Source organism: Sinohyriopsis cumingii, chromosome 8 (assembly GCF_028554795.1).
Source record: "Sinohyriopsis cumingii isolate HCF-2022 chromosome 8, ASM2855479v2, whole genome shotgun sequence".
Lineage (NCBI taxonomy): Eukaryota > Metazoa > Mollusca > Bivalvia > Unionida > Unionidae > Sinohyriopsis > Sinohyriopsis cumingii.
In genome coordinates this window covers 25786191-25804206 of record NC_142968.1, presented here as the reverse complement: position 1 = coordinate 25804206, position 18016 = coordinate 25786191, and the positions used below count along the sequence as shown (strand labels likewise).

At 36.1% G+C, this 18016-nt stretch overlaps 1 protein-coding gene across 4 annotated transcripts in view; it reads left to right on the top strand.

The window, feature by feature from the left end:
* Positions 1–18016, top strand: part of LOC149793168 (protein capicua homolog) — a 181734-nt gene that overhangs the window by 25832 nt on the left and 137886 nt on the right. For all 4 annotated transcript variants that reach the window (XM_089967095.1, XM_089967097.1, XM_089967096.1 and 1 more), the window contains exon 3: positions 13466–13551. In XM_089967095.1, the coding sequence (XP_089823221.1) occupies positions 13485–13551 (67 nt within the window). In that variant the 5' untranslated portion in view covers positions 13466–13484. The remainder of the gene's footprint in view (positions 1–13465; positions 13552–18016) is intronic.

The window sequence follows — 18016 nt, the reverse complement described above, 5'->3', positions numbered from 1 at the left end:
AACCCTGAAAAACCCAGGGAAGAACCACCGACCCACGAGAAGCTACTGGCAGGCTTTCTCACGTACCCATGCTAGCCGAGCCTTGGACTCGAACCCACGCAGACAGAGGTGAGATGGCAGTGATCCGTAACGGAGAGCTCACAGTGGCTTCTATTGTGGCTTCCATAGCAACAGACTCCAGAACAGCTGACCAAAATAAAGATTTTTCAATCTTTCTAGGAATGATTTTTAGGATATTCTGTATAAAAATATATGTCTCATGTTGCCTCTCTTGCAACATTGTGGCTTTCATAATAACCATATAGTAATCTTTATTTGTTTTCTCGAAAACGGCAAAGACAGTTTTATGTTCTCTAACCCCCTGAGTTTCAAACTGGTGTTCATTCAGGCCCTAGGAACGTACAGTTGTGGTCCCTTGGTCATAACTTGTAAATTATTGGACTAATTATATGGAAAAATAGGAATCAGCTTGGAAATGGGTGAACATAAAATAGAGTATATACGTGTGTGGTTGGCCAGGATTGGTTAATAATGTAAGTTACTATTTTAGGAAAAAGAATCTTTTGAGAGCTTATCCTAGTTGTAAATAAAAAAATATAGAGACTTGGTTTTATTGATGAAATTTCAGTCCTTTAACAGTCTTGAGTTTGGAACACTCATTACTAAAATTAGCACATGACTCTTTGGTGCGAAATTGAAAGCACATGTTTCAAACACATGCAGGTCCAGAAATTGCCGCGGCTGATATCCTTTCCTCTACACAGTTGTCATCCAGGTTTCATCTATACTGATAAATATAGGTTTGAACATGAGCACTCAGAAATTTTGAGTTAAATGAATTTTTAATATGGTGTTTGCATAGGTTCATTATGGGAACTGTATTAGTACCATGAGTCCTATTGAGAACCTATGTAGCTATATACAGTTATATACATGTACCACCATGTCTGCAAATTCTGAACAACGATACGTCATTTCTGTAAACATTGGATCATGTGTTATTTTGGGTCAAAACTCCATTTTGTATTAAGAAAGAATGATCATACTTTAATTAAGAAAAGTTCTATTGATAAAGTGTACAAAAATATCCCACATTTTGGCTCAAAATGCATATGGAAATATGATTCTCAAGAAATTTCCAGGCGTATAGTCTGTGTCTAGATTCTTTTGTAATTTTTCACCATAAACAAGACATTGTAAACACATTAAATCCTATTCATTGTTGTTTCTCTTCCACATAATAGCTTTGTTTTATGAAAATGTTGAACTTTATTAAATTTTTTAAAGGATTGGTTTAGTTTGCTTAATATCTCTTGCCATTTATTGGCTTTGTTACATTGAATTTTGTAAAACTAGCAAATTCCTGACAGAAACAGTCCAAAGTAATATATTTCATTTTTATAGCCTGATAGATAAACATTACATCTTTTCAAAGCTGTGCACAGAATAGGCCGACATATCGCAAGCTTTGAAAACATTGGGTTGATTATTCTGTTTATCCAAAATTAATATTAGTTTGAACAGAATATTCTGGTGACAAGTGCCTCTTTTCAAATGGTAAGCATTGCAGTATTTTATTTTAGTCAATCAGTCGAATTCGGTATGTGTTTTGCTTCAATATTGGAGACAGAAACCTTAAGTGCGCAGAAATGCCCGACAGCATTGTATACACTTACTGCACATGCCCAAGAAAAATAAGATACACAACTAAAATTGACTTGGGTTTATTATTTCCTTCATCGGGAATGCAGATATGTGTGTTTTGCAAACACCCTTTGGAAAACAGTCTTGTATTTATATATGTGCCTGACATGAAAATAATGCAGTATTCCTTCTATATGATGTGAAAACTTTAAAACATGTAGAAGACCATGGTATTAAAGAAGTAAATTTATTTTTAACAGAATACTGTACATTTGGCACATGTGGAGATGCACGTGGCCATCACTGTTACCCTGTTAGACAATGAAGAAAGTGAAAAGTTACAACAGTTGCAAAATAATCCTTTTAAACTAGTTGCCCTTGATGTTTCTTTTGTGCACAGTTCAAAAGAGTTTTCAGCAATTTTAGCATTTGATTTCTTTCATGGGATGTAGTTGATTGTTTGGCAGTCTCAACAATGCAGGGTTTGTTTAGTGAAGGCCACAGCCATTGGTATCATTCAGAAAGTTAATATTTACCTATTATCAAATGAAAATGATAAATGAATTGTGAATCCAAATCAGCAGGGAAAAATAAGTTGATAAAATTCTTGTCAAAACTTTTGTATAGTTAAGCTGAATATCTTTCATGTTTCTTTATCCTTTTGTAGTACATTCCATTCCTAGTGCACCTGGTGTTTAAACCATTTGTATGTCATTAAAATAAAGAGTTGTTGTTACTGTCTGTACTCACATATAAGTCAGGTCCAAATGCAGGCTACATAGACCTGATCTGCTGTTTCATAATGTGCCAGTAGATTATGGTCTGTATGGTTTATTTTACTAGTCAATCCTAACAAGCTGCATAGACCCAGATCTGCCAGTGAATCATGTAATGGCAGGTCTGGATCTATGCAGTTTGCAGTTGGATCCCATGTGTACCCAAGTATTGATGGTGTGCCTGAGCAGTTAAGGAAAACCTTGCAATGGATATAACTTGCTTAGGGACCAAACATTTAATTTTCACGGTTGGGTCTGGGATTTCCTTTTAATACAGGAATTTTTGAAATTTCATTTACATCAAAATATTTATTATTTTTCAGTTAATATAATGGGTGCAATAAGTTGTTTGTTGTTAGGCGTTGCCATAAATAAGAGCATCAGTATTTTTTCAAGCCATTTGAGACCTTGAACATGTATGAGGAATTTTGCCTCATTTGGGAGGAAAATGTATTTATAGAAATCTGGGATATAGCATAGTTGCGTCATGGCTCTCGATTTTTGGCTGTACTGGTCATAGAGCAGGAGACCTTATGGGATGGTTATTGTCTGTTTGCACACGTTTATTACCACTACTTCCCCTAAATTAATTGGATGATTGCTATGAAATCTGATACTGACATTCACCTCTAGGTCTAGTTCAGTGGTTCCCAAAGTAAGCGGTACCAGAGGGGGTGCTGATGCTGAATATTGCTTGTTACGGGTAAGGTAGAGGGTGCTGAGGATAGCCAAAGGGGTGGTGGCCCGAAAAAGTTTGGGAACCACTGGTCTAGTTGATCCTAAATGAAAATGACGATGCTTAGACATTCAGAATGGTCATGTTGAAAACCTTATGGTGCTTTACAGTTCTGTATTTTCAGAGGGTTATATTTTTAAAAGAAAGGAATTTTCTAGGTTTTCCTCACTGATTATCCAGGTTATTTAAGATAAAATCCATGAATATCTTGGTATTGTTAAAAGAACTTCTAATTCCCTTTATTTTGGTATATTATTAATGGGTGTAATTTTGGTTCTAGTGTATAAAGCTTGGCCTTACTTTAGATGTCCAGCTGCAAAAAGAAACTGCTAGCTCATGGTCATGTTCACTTCCAGGACTTCAAAAATAAATTGTAAAAAAATGAGCTGTTACATTTTTGGGCTTTTTATATATTTTGTAATTCATGCAGTTTGCACTTTCAGAAGCTAGTATTGTAAAATGAGCAAAATGAACATCATTAGCTTATTTGCGTGCATAACATCAAAGTTGACAACATCATACATGATGATATGAAAATAAGAAAAGTAATTGCACAAATTTTCATTTGTTTTAAGGTGGTGCTCTGGATTTTGTATTTTGCATATGGTTGCATTTTTTAGCCAAGGTTTTCTGCACTGATTATTCTAGCTGTTGAAAGAAGACCCTGTATATCTTAGGTAATATTAACACAACTTTAATTCCCTTTATTTTGATGGACGATGGATGGGTGTAATTTTGGTCCTAGAGTATATAAAGTTGGCCTTACTCCAGATGTGTGTCTTAACTCGTTAACCCCTGGTGGTCTTTGTCATTTTTGCCTGAAATGCGTGTAGGAAACACATTTTGGGGGCTTTTTCTGAATACATCCTAATACATTGAGTTTCAAGAGATTTTCCATTAGCCTAATGCCTAGTTGTGTTAGAAACATCGTTTTTCATTGGTTTTTTTGCTCTCACATGAGCAGAAGGGTAAAAGTAAAATTTTTTTTTTTTTTTTTTTTTTGCTTAATGGACCCATCATTTTTGTATCAAGACCACTCTTTATTCCAAATGCCCACCTTATCCTACTTTTTGCAAAGGTTCATCTGTCTGTGCAGTTCAGACTGGTCTGCCTTAGATCTGAGGCCAAAAAGTATAAATTCCAGGCACAAAATCTGATTTCAACCACGATCAGATTTTGGGTGAGAGAAAAAAAACGGGTTCATAAAATTAGGTATTTTGTAGTGTAGTTAGAGTGTCCAGATTATTTGGCATCATTGTAGAGCTACATCTGTCTACCTTTCTATAATACCACCCACTTTAGTGTATCATACATGACCTTGATGCTACAGAGCTCAGCAGTAGGCTACTACTGTCTGCCATGTAAATGCAGTGCCAGGGGTTAACGAGTTTTAACAAATGAACTGCCAGTTGTTCTTGGTTATGTTCACTTCGTGGACTTAAGATAAATTGTACTAAAATTGATTTAAGAACTTTTTGTAATTCATTTATTGCATGTTCAGAAGCTGGTATTGTCCAGTCTGGAAAAAGTAGTTTTCCTTATTTTGTATCTGCTAAAGTAGAAAAATGTGAGGTTTTACATTTCTTGGATATTTTCCCACCCCTGTCCATGACAGAGGGTACATCAGAAAAATTGCCTAGTTACAATGTACATCCTGTTGATTGATTACATGTACATATTAGCATATATATTTGCAGAAGGTTACAGTTTTGTATCAAGCAATGACTTTGTTCTTTGTCAGTTTATTGCTTATTGTTCTGGTTATTAATTTCTCATAATTTTGCTATTATTTCCATTATATTTCCAAGACAAATTTCGAAGAAATACTTGAAGGGAGTAATGCAAATAAAAACTCTAAAGTGCTGTATTGTTTTTATACTATTGATGTATGACCAGGAACATTATGACATGTATGTCATAATTTTTTCCGAAGTTTATTCTACAAATATGTCACTATATATCAAGATAGAAAAAGATGTATGATCTGTGAAACGATTCTTTGCCCATAACTTTGAGTGTGTGTGTGTGTGATTGGGATTTTTAACGTAGCTTTAACAATTTTTCAGTCATATTACTACGATGTCTGCAGTGTGACAGTTTATAGTGATGTCTAGCAATGAGGCATCATGCCACAGTCATATAGCATCATGTCCCACCCAGTCACATTATCCTGACACCAGGCTGATCAGTCCTTACACTAACCTCTGAATGCTGAGCTATAAGTCTTTGGTATGACTTGGGTGGGGTTCAAACCCACATTTAAGGTGGAAACTCTAACCACAATGGCCACTGGAACCCATAGCTTGTTTATCAGAGAGTATGACAATTTTGTAAATGCTTAAAATTGGGTACACACTATTGACTGTTTCACTCTAAAAGTGGTTATTCATGTCATCAACAAAATGATTTCATTGAAAATAGTTACTTTCTGTAACTTTTTTGTTAATTTTTTATTATTATTGTTGAATCTGGTCATAGTTAACATGCACACACTTAAATTTAGATTGATTGTCAAATGACTGAATGTCATATGAGTGAGCATTAATCAAATTGAACACAATGACAATATTTATGATGACCTTAGAATTATCATTAACAGTTCAAAATAAACAGGAAATAATTTGAGATTTACAACCTTTAAAGCCAAAACCTCTTTCATCTCCTGTAGGTAAAGAAATTCTAGCTGGACTATTTCTTTAAATTAAAGCCATTACAGATATGAGGCCACATATTATTTGCAGTCAGTGTGATAGATTGTATAGCCTTGGCAAACACGTACGTGGCTTAATGATTTCAGGCGATATACAAGGCATTAATCATAGATGTGATGTGTTCAGCTTTTGTGTAATACTGTACAAGTTAAGCAAATGGGAAAAAATTATGAATAAGAAGAAATTCATCTTATCTAAAGCTAAAACCAAACTGATGACAAAACTGGAAGTTATTTATTTTACAGTACAATATCTACTGTCAATTACCATTTCACAAGTAAGTTTGTAACATATATGGCATTTCGGTTAAATTTTGAAAAATGATAATATTCATGTACAGGAGAAATTATTTGCCACTGCAATATGGAGAAAAAAACCCAATTTTATCTCTCCATCTACACATACTATCTGGCACCATCCTTTGCATGCTCTATGTATATGTACATCTTTGTATATTCTAAGTACATGTGTATCATCAGGTAGTTAACTTTGGATTGTTATTGCTTTTAATTCAGCGTCAGAGTCCAGAGTTTGTTCATGTTTGTTTGTTTTGGTTCCCAAAGATTCAGTGCCATTTGGGAGATTATAACATAAGTAATTTCACACCATTGGTCAAATGGTTGCACATTATGTAAATATACACATTTGATCCATGTTCTTTGGCAACGCAGTGTTTTATCTAAATTAAAAATGGTGCTGATCTGATGTCCACTAGTTGGCCATCTTGAGAATCTTAATTTTCCTACTCTTAAATGGAAAGTCATGTTGACAAGGGGTTTTCATCAGAAGAGTTCTTATGGTGTCCAGTTGATACTGAATGAAAATTCTAACCCTCAACATGGCCACTACGTTGGCCATCTTGAATATATTGTTATCTCTACTCTTCTTGGATGGCTATATCAAAACAGTGTTTTCACCAATTGGTTGATGATACTTGGTTGATCCTAAATGGAACTATTGTTAGTCATACATCCAGTTTGGGTGTTGCAATGGCTGTTGTGAAATGTCTTGTTGTCCCTTTCCCAGAATAGATGATCTTATGACATGTTTTTTTTTTATACAAAAAAGACTTAAAATAATGTCTTCTTTGTCATAAATGAAAATGGTACCAGTCTGACATCTAATATGTCCACCACAGCAGCAACTGGAAATCCTTTGAGAATATCAAAGTTTCAGCACTCAGCAGTTACATGTAAGAAATGGTCATATCTTGAATTCCAGGAAAATTCATTACTTCTTTGGACATTTTACCACAAGTTGTAATATACTATGTGAACATAGATACATGTACATGTATTGCAGCATTTCTGACTTGCTCACTGATTGAATAATTAAGGTACAATTTCTTGCACTGCACTCAAATTTCCAGTCATTGCCTACAGCTGCATCAAAGCAGTTGATGTCATTAAACATGGCACTTCCTCCAGCAGATAGTTATGGCAGACAATATAAGAGTTGAACAGAGATTATAAGTAACCATCAGTAATTGGTGCACTTCTGTTCCTGTTAAAAATGAAACTTCTGACCTACTTTCAAACCCTTCCTGCATTTACTGGGGCAGCATCCATCAAAATCTGACATGCATCTGTTAAATAAATTCATTGTTGTTGTGACTTGTTAAATAAACAGTCAACTTAATTTAGCACTGATGGACTGGTGACTAGAGGGTGTAGGTTTGATTTCAGTTTTAGTGGTTTCAAGCACTTGCCTTTACAGATCACACACATATCAAGTCTGCATGCATTTGAGTGTTTGAGAAAACTTGCCAGAAGCTTTGTGAGGGTTGTTATACTTTCTGGGTTCTTCCATCATCAAATATACTGTCCACTATGTAATGTGTATTGTGCTGCAGATGGCATTTAATCTCTCAATACCAAATCAAAGCACTTGACTTAACATGGCAGAATATAAACTTGATAGTGTTTCTGTGCTATAGAACACCAGTAGTAAATAAACTAAAGTCAGTAGACTTTCAAGTAATAGATTGCATTTTGTTTTAGGGAGAGTAATTGTTCATAATAATCTTTTATAAATGACATTTTTAATTTTTAGAAATATGACAGCTGCAGTTTAATCGTTTGCATCAAAAGATCAACAAAACATTTCCTTTCATTGGTTATTATCAGTCTCTTTGTTATAAGCAGATTTTGATTTTAATCATTTTGCCTAGGACAGACATGTACAGCTTCCTCCAAGACACCTGCCAGATAGCAATTTTTTGGGGTCTCTCCATATTTTTTACTGATTTTAAACAATCACACCATATATGACTACTCTCTTGGTCAGCATATGAAATTCAAGTTGCAAACAACTGCCACTCCACTTTCTGAAGCTGTATTCGGGATCTATACCATTCTTGACATCTACTCGTCCAAGTGAAACATCATAATACATGTACATATGACCAGGCTCAGAATTGGTGTGTAGGGCATTCAAGCCACATCAAAACCCTTCTGATGGACAGCCAGCCACATGAAAACACAAACAGGCATCCATGGCCCTAATAATCCACCAGAGTGAATATATAAACCAAGGGACAGTCATAGTTCCTAATTAGTGTCCTACTTGGGCATTGATGTTGCAGTAGTCCAACTTGAATTCAAATCTAGAATCTAGCAATCACATTGGATGGAATGAAAGTATGACAACTTTGAATTACATAGATATATAGTAGAACCTTTCTTGAAAGAAATAATGGTCTCGAAAGAAAGGTGATCTCCCACAACAGATTATACAACTATAATCTGTATATTTGCATGGAGATTGTGGTCTCTGAAAACAGCTGGTCTCTTAGCAGTGGTCTCTCAAGACAGGTTTTACTGTATTTATTTGGGACTTGAAACTTAATACAGTAAAACCTGCCTTGAGAGACCACTGCTATGAGAAGTCAAGTTCTCCATGCACAAAATTTATTGATTACATAGTGTTATGACCTGTCATGAGAGACCACTATGTTTTGGCAAAAGGGGTGGTCAATGAAGAGAGGTTCTGCTGTATCTGTAATTTTTTATGAAATTGGGGCCAGGGCTCAAAACATTGCTTTAGACTTGTTTTTGTAAAATCCAGCTTTAGTATGTGAATGCATATAGACGTGGACTTGATCTGTTGAAATACAGTTGTTACCTGTCAGTTGATTTGCTTCTTTTTTTGGTAGTTTGTTGGTTGGTTGGTTAGTTCTTTTGATCTTTCATAGTATTGATTCTTAGACTAAACATCAATCTCACATGGCCAGCCTGTGTTTTGGTCTTCTTGATTTGAAAAAAACAATTACTATAACCCAATCTTGATGGAAAAAAATTAATATAACCCGTCTTTATGGATTATTTTGTTTTTTTACTATAATGCAATAGGAATCTTAACTTGTGTTCCAACCTGGGTCATCCCTTTACCACATGGATAAATTTGGTCTGATCAATTCTCCTGGAAGGAAATATATGGTGGTTTGTGTATAGAAAATTGCTTCTCACAAACCAAAATGTTTTTAAGATTATGACATGTCATCCAGGAAATAAGTTCCATAAGGTGATCTTACATCTAGTTAGCTGAGTTTATTTCCACCCTGAAGCCATCATTCTGTTTCAGTTTTGATCAAACTGGGAATGTGGGTTTATGTCAGAATCATGAACAAGTTGAATAATGAGAAAGATCCATGCGTATTAATGGGATGACCTTGCATGTCCTTGGCTGAACTTGTTGCCACTCCAGAAGCCATATTGATCAAACTTGGATATGTTTGTGCAGTATCATCAAAATCTTAGATGAGTTGGATAATTAGTGACATCTGTGCATATTAATCAGGTGATCTTGCAGTTGGTTGGCTGGGCTTGTCAACACTGTGGAGGCCATATTTCTAGTCCAGCTTTGATCAGATTTTGGAATATTAGTATATATATTCAGGATGTCAGATGTGTTAAGTGATGCATGAGATCTGGATATCTGATTGACTGAACTTGTTTTTACTCAGGATTCCATATTTCTTAATCAGTTTCACTGATCATATTTGGAATATTAGCATATATCTACATCAGTAAGGCTGTATTTCCTGTTTTGCTCATATTATTAGTCCACATCATCAAAGTCTCAAATGACTGATAATGAGTGAGATCTAACCATGCTAGTGAGACCATATTTTGATCCAGTTTTGATCAAACTTGGAATATAAGCTTTGAGTTTGATAATGATCAATCCATACTAATGAATTTATCATGAATCTGATTGGTTGAGGTTGTCACTGCTCTGGAGGCCATTCTGTTTATTTGAGTTTTAGCTCTACTTTGTATAGACCAGAAGAACTTTCAGGACTGCCACAGACCTGAAGAACTTGTGGGAAGTTCTGATGTCTGTACATCCAGTAGCACAATTTATCGCTGTTCCTCATAGACTACTGAAAGGATTGCCATGAAACTATACACACATATTAATCCCAAGGTCTGGATTTGTCCTAAATGAAAATGCTGCTGCTCAGACATTCAAAATGGTTACCACAGCAGCAATCTCTACAATATTGTTACTGCTACTCCACATAAATGAATCATCATATCATATGGGGTTTTCACTAAAACAAAAACTGTAAAGGAAAATGTTGCCAAGCTATGTCCAGATATGGGTGCCTTCTTTCAAATCTTATTGTTCCTCTTTGCATAAAAGATTTATCATGATGTCAAGATGGTCCTTGGGACCATGGACAAAACCCATATTGTTTTCTCCAGAAGAATGATGTCACTTTGGTCTGAATTAAAAATGATGTGGATCTGACTTCTCTTGAACAGAAAATCACAAGAAAACATCTAACGGAGTCTAGTTGGTCCTGAATAATAAAAAAAGGGTGCAGTGTGATCTCCATTATGACTATTATAACAGCCAGTTTGAAAATCTTGTCATCACTACTCCTCCTGAGTGGATTTTAATATTTACATGGGAATTTCACTAAAAGACTTAAGTTGCTTAATTGGTTTTAACGAAATGGTGCCATTCTGACATCCAGTATGGCCACCTTGGTGCTATCTTGAAAATCTTGTTGCTACTCTTCCTAATCAGAAGGTCATATTGACATTGTAATTTCACTAGAAGACATCTTTTGGGATATAGTTTTTCCTCATTTTCCTCAGCTGGTATACTGCCTCTCCCATGCCTGTAAGGAATTTGGACTGACCATCAGTCTGAAGAAAACAGATGTCATGGTGCAAGATGCAGACTCCTCTCCCACCAGCGTCATCGATGGGTACAACCTGGAAGTTGTTGAGAACTTCACGTACCTCGGGTCCACCATCTCCAGCTTGCTCTCCATTGATGCCGAGGTAAACAGCAGGATTGCCAAGGTAACAGCAGTTATGGCCAGACTGAACCAGAGAGTCTAGAAAAACAACCCCAATCTCACTGAGAAGACCAAACTGTGCATCTACCAGGCCTGCATGCTTAGCACACTCCTCTACAGCAGTGAGGCATGGACCACCTGTGCAAGCCACAAGAGGAAACTCAACCTGAGATTCCTGTGGCTCATTCTGCACATCCAGTGGCAGGACAGAATACTCAACACAGAGGTTCTGGAACACACCAACATGAACAGCATGTTCTCTATTCTCAGCAAGATGCACCTTTGCTCACTTGGCCATGTCAAGAGAATAGACCTAGGATGCATTCCTAAGGACCTGCAATATGGCAAGCTAGAAGAAGGCGCATGACTGACTGAACAGCCATGTTTGTGTTACAAAGATTTCTGCAAGAAGGACATGAAGATGGCTAACGTCAACGACTGGGAGAGCTGTGCTGATGACCACTCCACCTGGTGTCAAGCTGTCAGACAGGGGATTCAGAAAGCCGAGGAGGCGAGAAACACAAACCTTGCTGCAGGAGGATGGCGAAACAACAACAGTCTCAACAGGCATTGGCATTCACCTGTAGCAAGTGCTACAAAGACTGTCACGAAGGTGCAGATAGGACACCGAACTGGAAGCTACGCCATCGTCTCCCAAAGACGGACAGATGCCAAGAGAGACGAGAGAACTGTCACATCATTTGTAGCAGCAGGATGTTAGAACCATATAATCACCACACACAAGAAAGAGGCAGAAAAAAAATACGTGATTTTAAAGTGATTCTCACGAGAAACTATTATTTTATGTACATCTTTGTCATGCAACGAAGCAACAATTTCCATTCACTCAAGTGTATGCCTTGCGTTCAAAGATATTGTCAGCGTTTGACTGAAAATGGCATCCAAGGCAAAAAAATTCAAAATTATTATTTGGGACAGCATTCGTACAACCAACCATCGATAATAGTATTGTTATCGAACCAGTGGAGCCTTCTTCATCTAGATATGAGGTACCGGTTACTGATAAGAGAAAATGTAAAATTTTTTGCAGCAATAGTTGAAAACATATGCTGGCTACGTTTTCAAAAAGAATTTAAGTCGAGTGAAGAATGTGGCAGTGAAGATGCCTGTATGTTTTGTCATATATGTACAGGGACTTAAAAAAAACTCCATGACCAAATGTGCAAAAAAGTATAACTTTTAGAAAAGCACACTGGCAAGACATGCTTGGTAACCATAACACAAACTGCTGATTGAAGGTCCACATAGCAGCGAAAGTGCTATTTAAATGTATACATTGGCTGAGTGTAGAAGACAGCCCTTTTTAAAATAAAAATCTCTTCCTTATTTAATACACGATTTAACAGCTGCAGAAATTGATGCCATTGGCATTTTGAAGAATTCTGCCAATCAGTATGACTCGGCTACTACCTGTTAAGAGGTACTGGAGAGCCTATCATACATTGTTGAGGATAGTCTTATACGTGACTGCAGAGTTCATCATTGTGAGAGCAATGGCAGATGAAACAATAAACGGTTTGTCCTATGAGCTCAGATTATTTCTGATGACATGAAACCATCAACAAGATTTTTTACAAATATAGAATGTTCAGATGCTTCTGGCAAGGGAATTATCTTTTTGGCTTTAATCACATTGTATGACTAATATTTTTGTTGTGTATTTAAACAATGTAATTATTTTTAAAAACTAATGAAGACTGATCATCAGTTTGAATAGTTCTCATATGTTTGGATTCTGACTCAGTTTTTTTGCTTTGATGAATCAAATAACTTGCATGAAACCATTTGTAGACAAAATACTGTTTACTTGTATGTTTTATTCTACATTGTATCTGAATATATGGAATCAAAAGAAAACAAAATAGAATAATCTTTAGTGACATATTGAAGTTAAACGGAGCGAGGAAGAGTGTAGCGCCATGAAGGCCACAGCAACCCTACTTTTCAAGATAGCTTGAGCACTTCTTATTGTTGAGTGAATTACCTTTCGCTGCAGAACTAATGCATGAGCGGGTGTTTTTGATGTATTTTTAGTGGACTGAACAAACTTTGAGGAACATGACAATGCAGTGATATTTTCAGGGATATTGTAAATTGGCTAATACACAGGTATGGCTGAAGTATGTTTAACTGTTAGATCAACAAATTCGCATTGTAGATGGAGGAAGTGACACTTGCCAGAAAATAAACAAGGTTTTGAAAAAGTCTGGGAGATTTTCTCTTATGTGTATTTTTTAGAATCTTGATGTCTTTTTCATTGCAGATAATGATATGTTTAGAGAATGAATCGTCGGAGTGAGACCAGAAGTAGAAGAGGTCAAACCAGTACTAGTTTTGGTCCAGCCCCTGGTATGCTTATATTGTTTGAGTCAGTATTTCATGCCTACAAGCTGATGAGAGTATACTGTGTGTGTGCATGTGTATGTGTGTGTGTGTGAGAGAGAGGACTGCAACTTCCAAGAACATTGAATAAAGTGTTAAAAAAAACAGAGACTCTGATCTGCTGGTGCATTGTACAACAACATATTAGGGTCTGTATCACTGCAGTTGGACTGGACTTATAATTGAGCATATACATTTTCATTCATAGAAATCTGTTATAGGTCAGACAGCAGGTATATGACTTAGTGCATCTAATTAAGAACAGTCCTTAATACAAAGTAGATCTTGGTGACTGTGACCTAGTATTTGCCATGCTTGTAGGTCACATGCAATTTGAAGTTTTTTGGTTGAAAGAGTAAACCAGTACATGGATTTCTTGTCATTAAAAAATGCAAAAAGCAACTCATAGTTTCAGATTTTGCACTTCTTTTGGGTTTATATTCTGAGTTTCCTGAGAAATTTGTGTGCAGGCTTGACACCGTATTTATTTTATGATCTCATCAAAGATGGAGGATATTTCATTTTGATGTTGTCAGTCCATCTGAAATTAATTTCTGCACAGTATCTAAAGTTTACAACTTTTATTTATGAAATGTTGTGGATGGCTTGTACTTGGGTTAAGAAGACATATTGATTTGGGTGTAAAGGTCAAGGTCACTGAATGAAAATAGAAAAATGGCTTTGATATATTATTTCTTCATCAGAGACTTGGACCAAACATTGAATTTCTTGCAGTTGTGGTAAGTGGAAGTCAATCTATTTTGGGGAAAAAATGTTAGGTCAAGGTCAGTGTGAATAAAGAAGATAGATGGTCTTCACACAACAACATTAGCACTACTTCATAGACCTGTACCAAATTTTATAGCTGGGGTAAGGAGGAAGCCTATCAGTGTTTGGGCCAACTGGTGAAAGGTCAGGGTCACTGACTGAGATGTTACTAAAAATGTCAGTTGATGACTTGTGGGTAGGAAAGATACCTATTGATTTTAGGCAAAAAGGTCAGTGGTCACTGTCACTAACTTAAAAAAAAACCTAAATGGTTTTGCTTAATAACTTTTTCATTCTAAATCATGTACCTTGACCAAAGCTTGTAGCTGACTTGTACCTAATATTTGGAAATGACATGTTGCTTTTGGACTTGCAAAGTTAAAGGTCAGGATCAAAATGGGTTTTGCAGAATAACTTTTGTTTTAGAGTAAGTTCCTCAACTGAACATTCTGGATGGCTTGCACTTCGGGCAATAAAGACTTCTTTAGATTATGTCATGTAAAAGTAGAGATCATGCTTATGGTACCGTATATACTCGCATGACATTTGAAACATTTTACCATGGTTAGATTTTCAGGCCATTACACAATGTTTCAATTTTATTCGTATTTAAACATGTCGGACTTGGACTCTTTTTGACAAAACAACTTTTTATCATAATTAAGGAAAAACCAGCTTTGGTTGACAGAAGAAATTGAATTGCCTTTTTGTGTTCCTATGTAGATGACTTGATTAGATTTTCAGGCTATTACTTCAGTTTTTTTTCATTTTCTCTACTCTAGAAGAGCTTATGAAAAGATCTGTCACCATCGTCTGTTGACTGTCCACCAGTAAGCACAAGTTTGTTATCACTACTTCTCCAAAACTGTTTGGATGATTGACTTAAAACTTTACTGATACATTCATCCCATGGTCTAGTTGGTCCTAAGTGAAACTGTTGTTACTTGGTTGTCCATTATGGCTACCACCTTGGTCCACTAGAAATAGATGGTCATATCAGCATGGGGTTTCTTTAAAAGATTTCTTATGATGCCTGGTTGATTCTAAATAAAAATGGTACTGATGTGATTTCAAATATGGTCACCACCATCTTTAAAATCAAGTTATAGCTCTTTCTCCTATAGGTCTTTTCACTTGGGATTTTCACCAAAAGACTAATTATGATGTCTGCTTGGTCCAAAATGAAAATGGGGTTGATCTGTTATCCAGTTTTGCCACCACAGCAGCCATTTTGAAAATTTTGTTATTGCTACTCATCTTGAATGGGAACCGCTCCCGTGGCCTAGTGGTTAGAGCATCCGCCTCAGATGTAGAAGGTCGTGGGTTCAATCCCTGGCCGAGTCATACCAAAGACTTAACAAAAATGGCACTAACAGTTGCCTCGCTTGGCGCTCAGCATTAAGAGGTTAGTGTTAAGACTGCTTGGCCTTGTGTCAGGATAATGTGACTTGGTGGGACATCATGCTACATGTATGCAGCATGATACCCCAGTACTAGAGATCACTGTAAACTGCTACACTGCAGACATTATAGCGATATGACTGAAAAATTGTTAAAGCTACGTTACAAATCCAAATCACACACATCTTGAATGGAAAGTCATATCTTGAAATGTTATTATCTCTACTGTGTCCAAATGAATGTCTGTATCTACATGGGATTTTCACCAATAGATTTCTTTAGTTGGTCTGAAAGAAAATGGTCCCAGTTGTACATCTAGTACAGCTGCTGCTAGAACTGTCATCAGTACTCCCCCCACACCAATGGATGATCTTTATGACTGGGTTTTCACCAAGTCCTGAATGAAAATGGTGCCTGTCATACATCCAGAACAGCTGCCATGGCAAGCAACTGTCTTAAAAATCTTGTTGTCACTACTCCACCTGAATGGATGATCATTATGACATAGGGTGTTTCTTCCCAAAAAGACTTATGGGCCCCTAGGGACCGAAGTGAAAATTTTGCTAAGTGGACATCCAGTATGTGCACCAAAGCAGCTAATTTGAAAATCATGTTATCACTGGAGAATATCTGAGTTGGTTTCAACACTTGTTAGTAGAAATGGAAGAATGGTCTTTTTATGAATTTCTGTAAAAAAATAAGTTACTAAATAGAGCATTAGTTGCTGCAAGGGACTCTTATTTTAAATTAAGTAGGCATATACCCTATAGAAGTGTCACCCATCAGCTGTCATTTGACACTGTTACCCTTCCCTGCTTATAATACCCTCCTATGGAGGTAAGTTGGTTGGGTGGGTGGAGAAAATTTCTGGCAGTATCTCTGCATATTTTCTGTCATATAATGTTCCAGCAGATAGTTTTTATTTGATCGTATTAATGTCATTGACATCACAATGACTCGATGTGTTGTCACCATTAGTGATGTAAGTAATACTTTGAGGCTGTTGAATGCAAACAATTTCTTGAATTCTTTAATTAAAAGTGGTGGTGTTTCATTGATGGTTAAAGTGTAACCAGATCTTGTTTTCAGTACCTGTCTTGTTATGAGGATATATTTTTAGGTACTTTCAGTCACCAAATATGTACCAGTTTGGGAAATATCACTATGGTTACTTCAAAAATCTCATTCAATGAGTCACTTATTTGACTCTCTTTTGAAAGAGATGAGGATGTTCAATTATGGTGTCTACAGTCATTTCCATTTTGTTGTTTACAGTCATTTCCATTTTGGTGTCTGCATTTCTTTTCATTTTGGTGTCTGCAGCATTTCCATTTTGATATCTACATTCATTTCTATTTCAGTGTTTACATTTCTTTCCATTTTGGTGTCTACATTTCTTTCTTTTTTGGTGTCTACATTTCTTTCTTTTTTGGTGTCTGTAGTCCTTTCCATTTTGGTGTCTGCAGTCATTTCCATTTTGGTGTCTACAGTCATTTACATTTTGGTGTCCACATTTCTTTCTATTTTTGTGTGTTTAGTCCTTTCTGTTTTGGTGTCTGTAGTCATTTCCATTTTGCAGTCTATAGTATAGTCATTTCCATTTTGGAGTCTGCAGTCATTTCCATTTCCATTTTGGTATCTACATTTTTTTCTGTTTTGGTGTCTACAGTCATTTCCATTTTGGTATCTACATTCTTTTCTATCTTGGTGTCCACATTTCTGTTTTGGTGTCTTCAGTCATTTCCATTTTGATGTATACAGTCACTTCCATTTTGGTATCTATGTTCCTTTATATTTTGATGTTTATAGTCATTTCTATTTTGGTGTCTATAGTCATTTACAGTCTATTTTGGTGTCTATAGTTGTTTTCATTTTGGTGTCTACATTTCTTTCTTTTTTTTGGTGTCTACAGTCATTTCCATTTTGGTATCTACATTCCTTTCTGGTTTGGTGTTTTCAGTCATTTCCATCTTGGTTTCTACATTTTTTTCTATTTTGGTGTCTATGGTCCTTTCCATTTTGGTGTCTCCATTTCTTTCTTTTTTGGTGTCTAGTCATTTCCATTGTGGTATCTACATTCCTTTCTTTTATGGTGTCTACAGTCATTTCCATTTTGGTATCTATATTCCTTTCTATGTTGGTGATACATTTCTTTCCATTTTGTTGTCTACATTTCTTTCTATTTTGGTGTCTACAGTCATTTCCATTTTGGTGTCTACGTTTCTTTCTGGTTTTGGTGTCTGTAGTCCTTTCCATTTGCTGT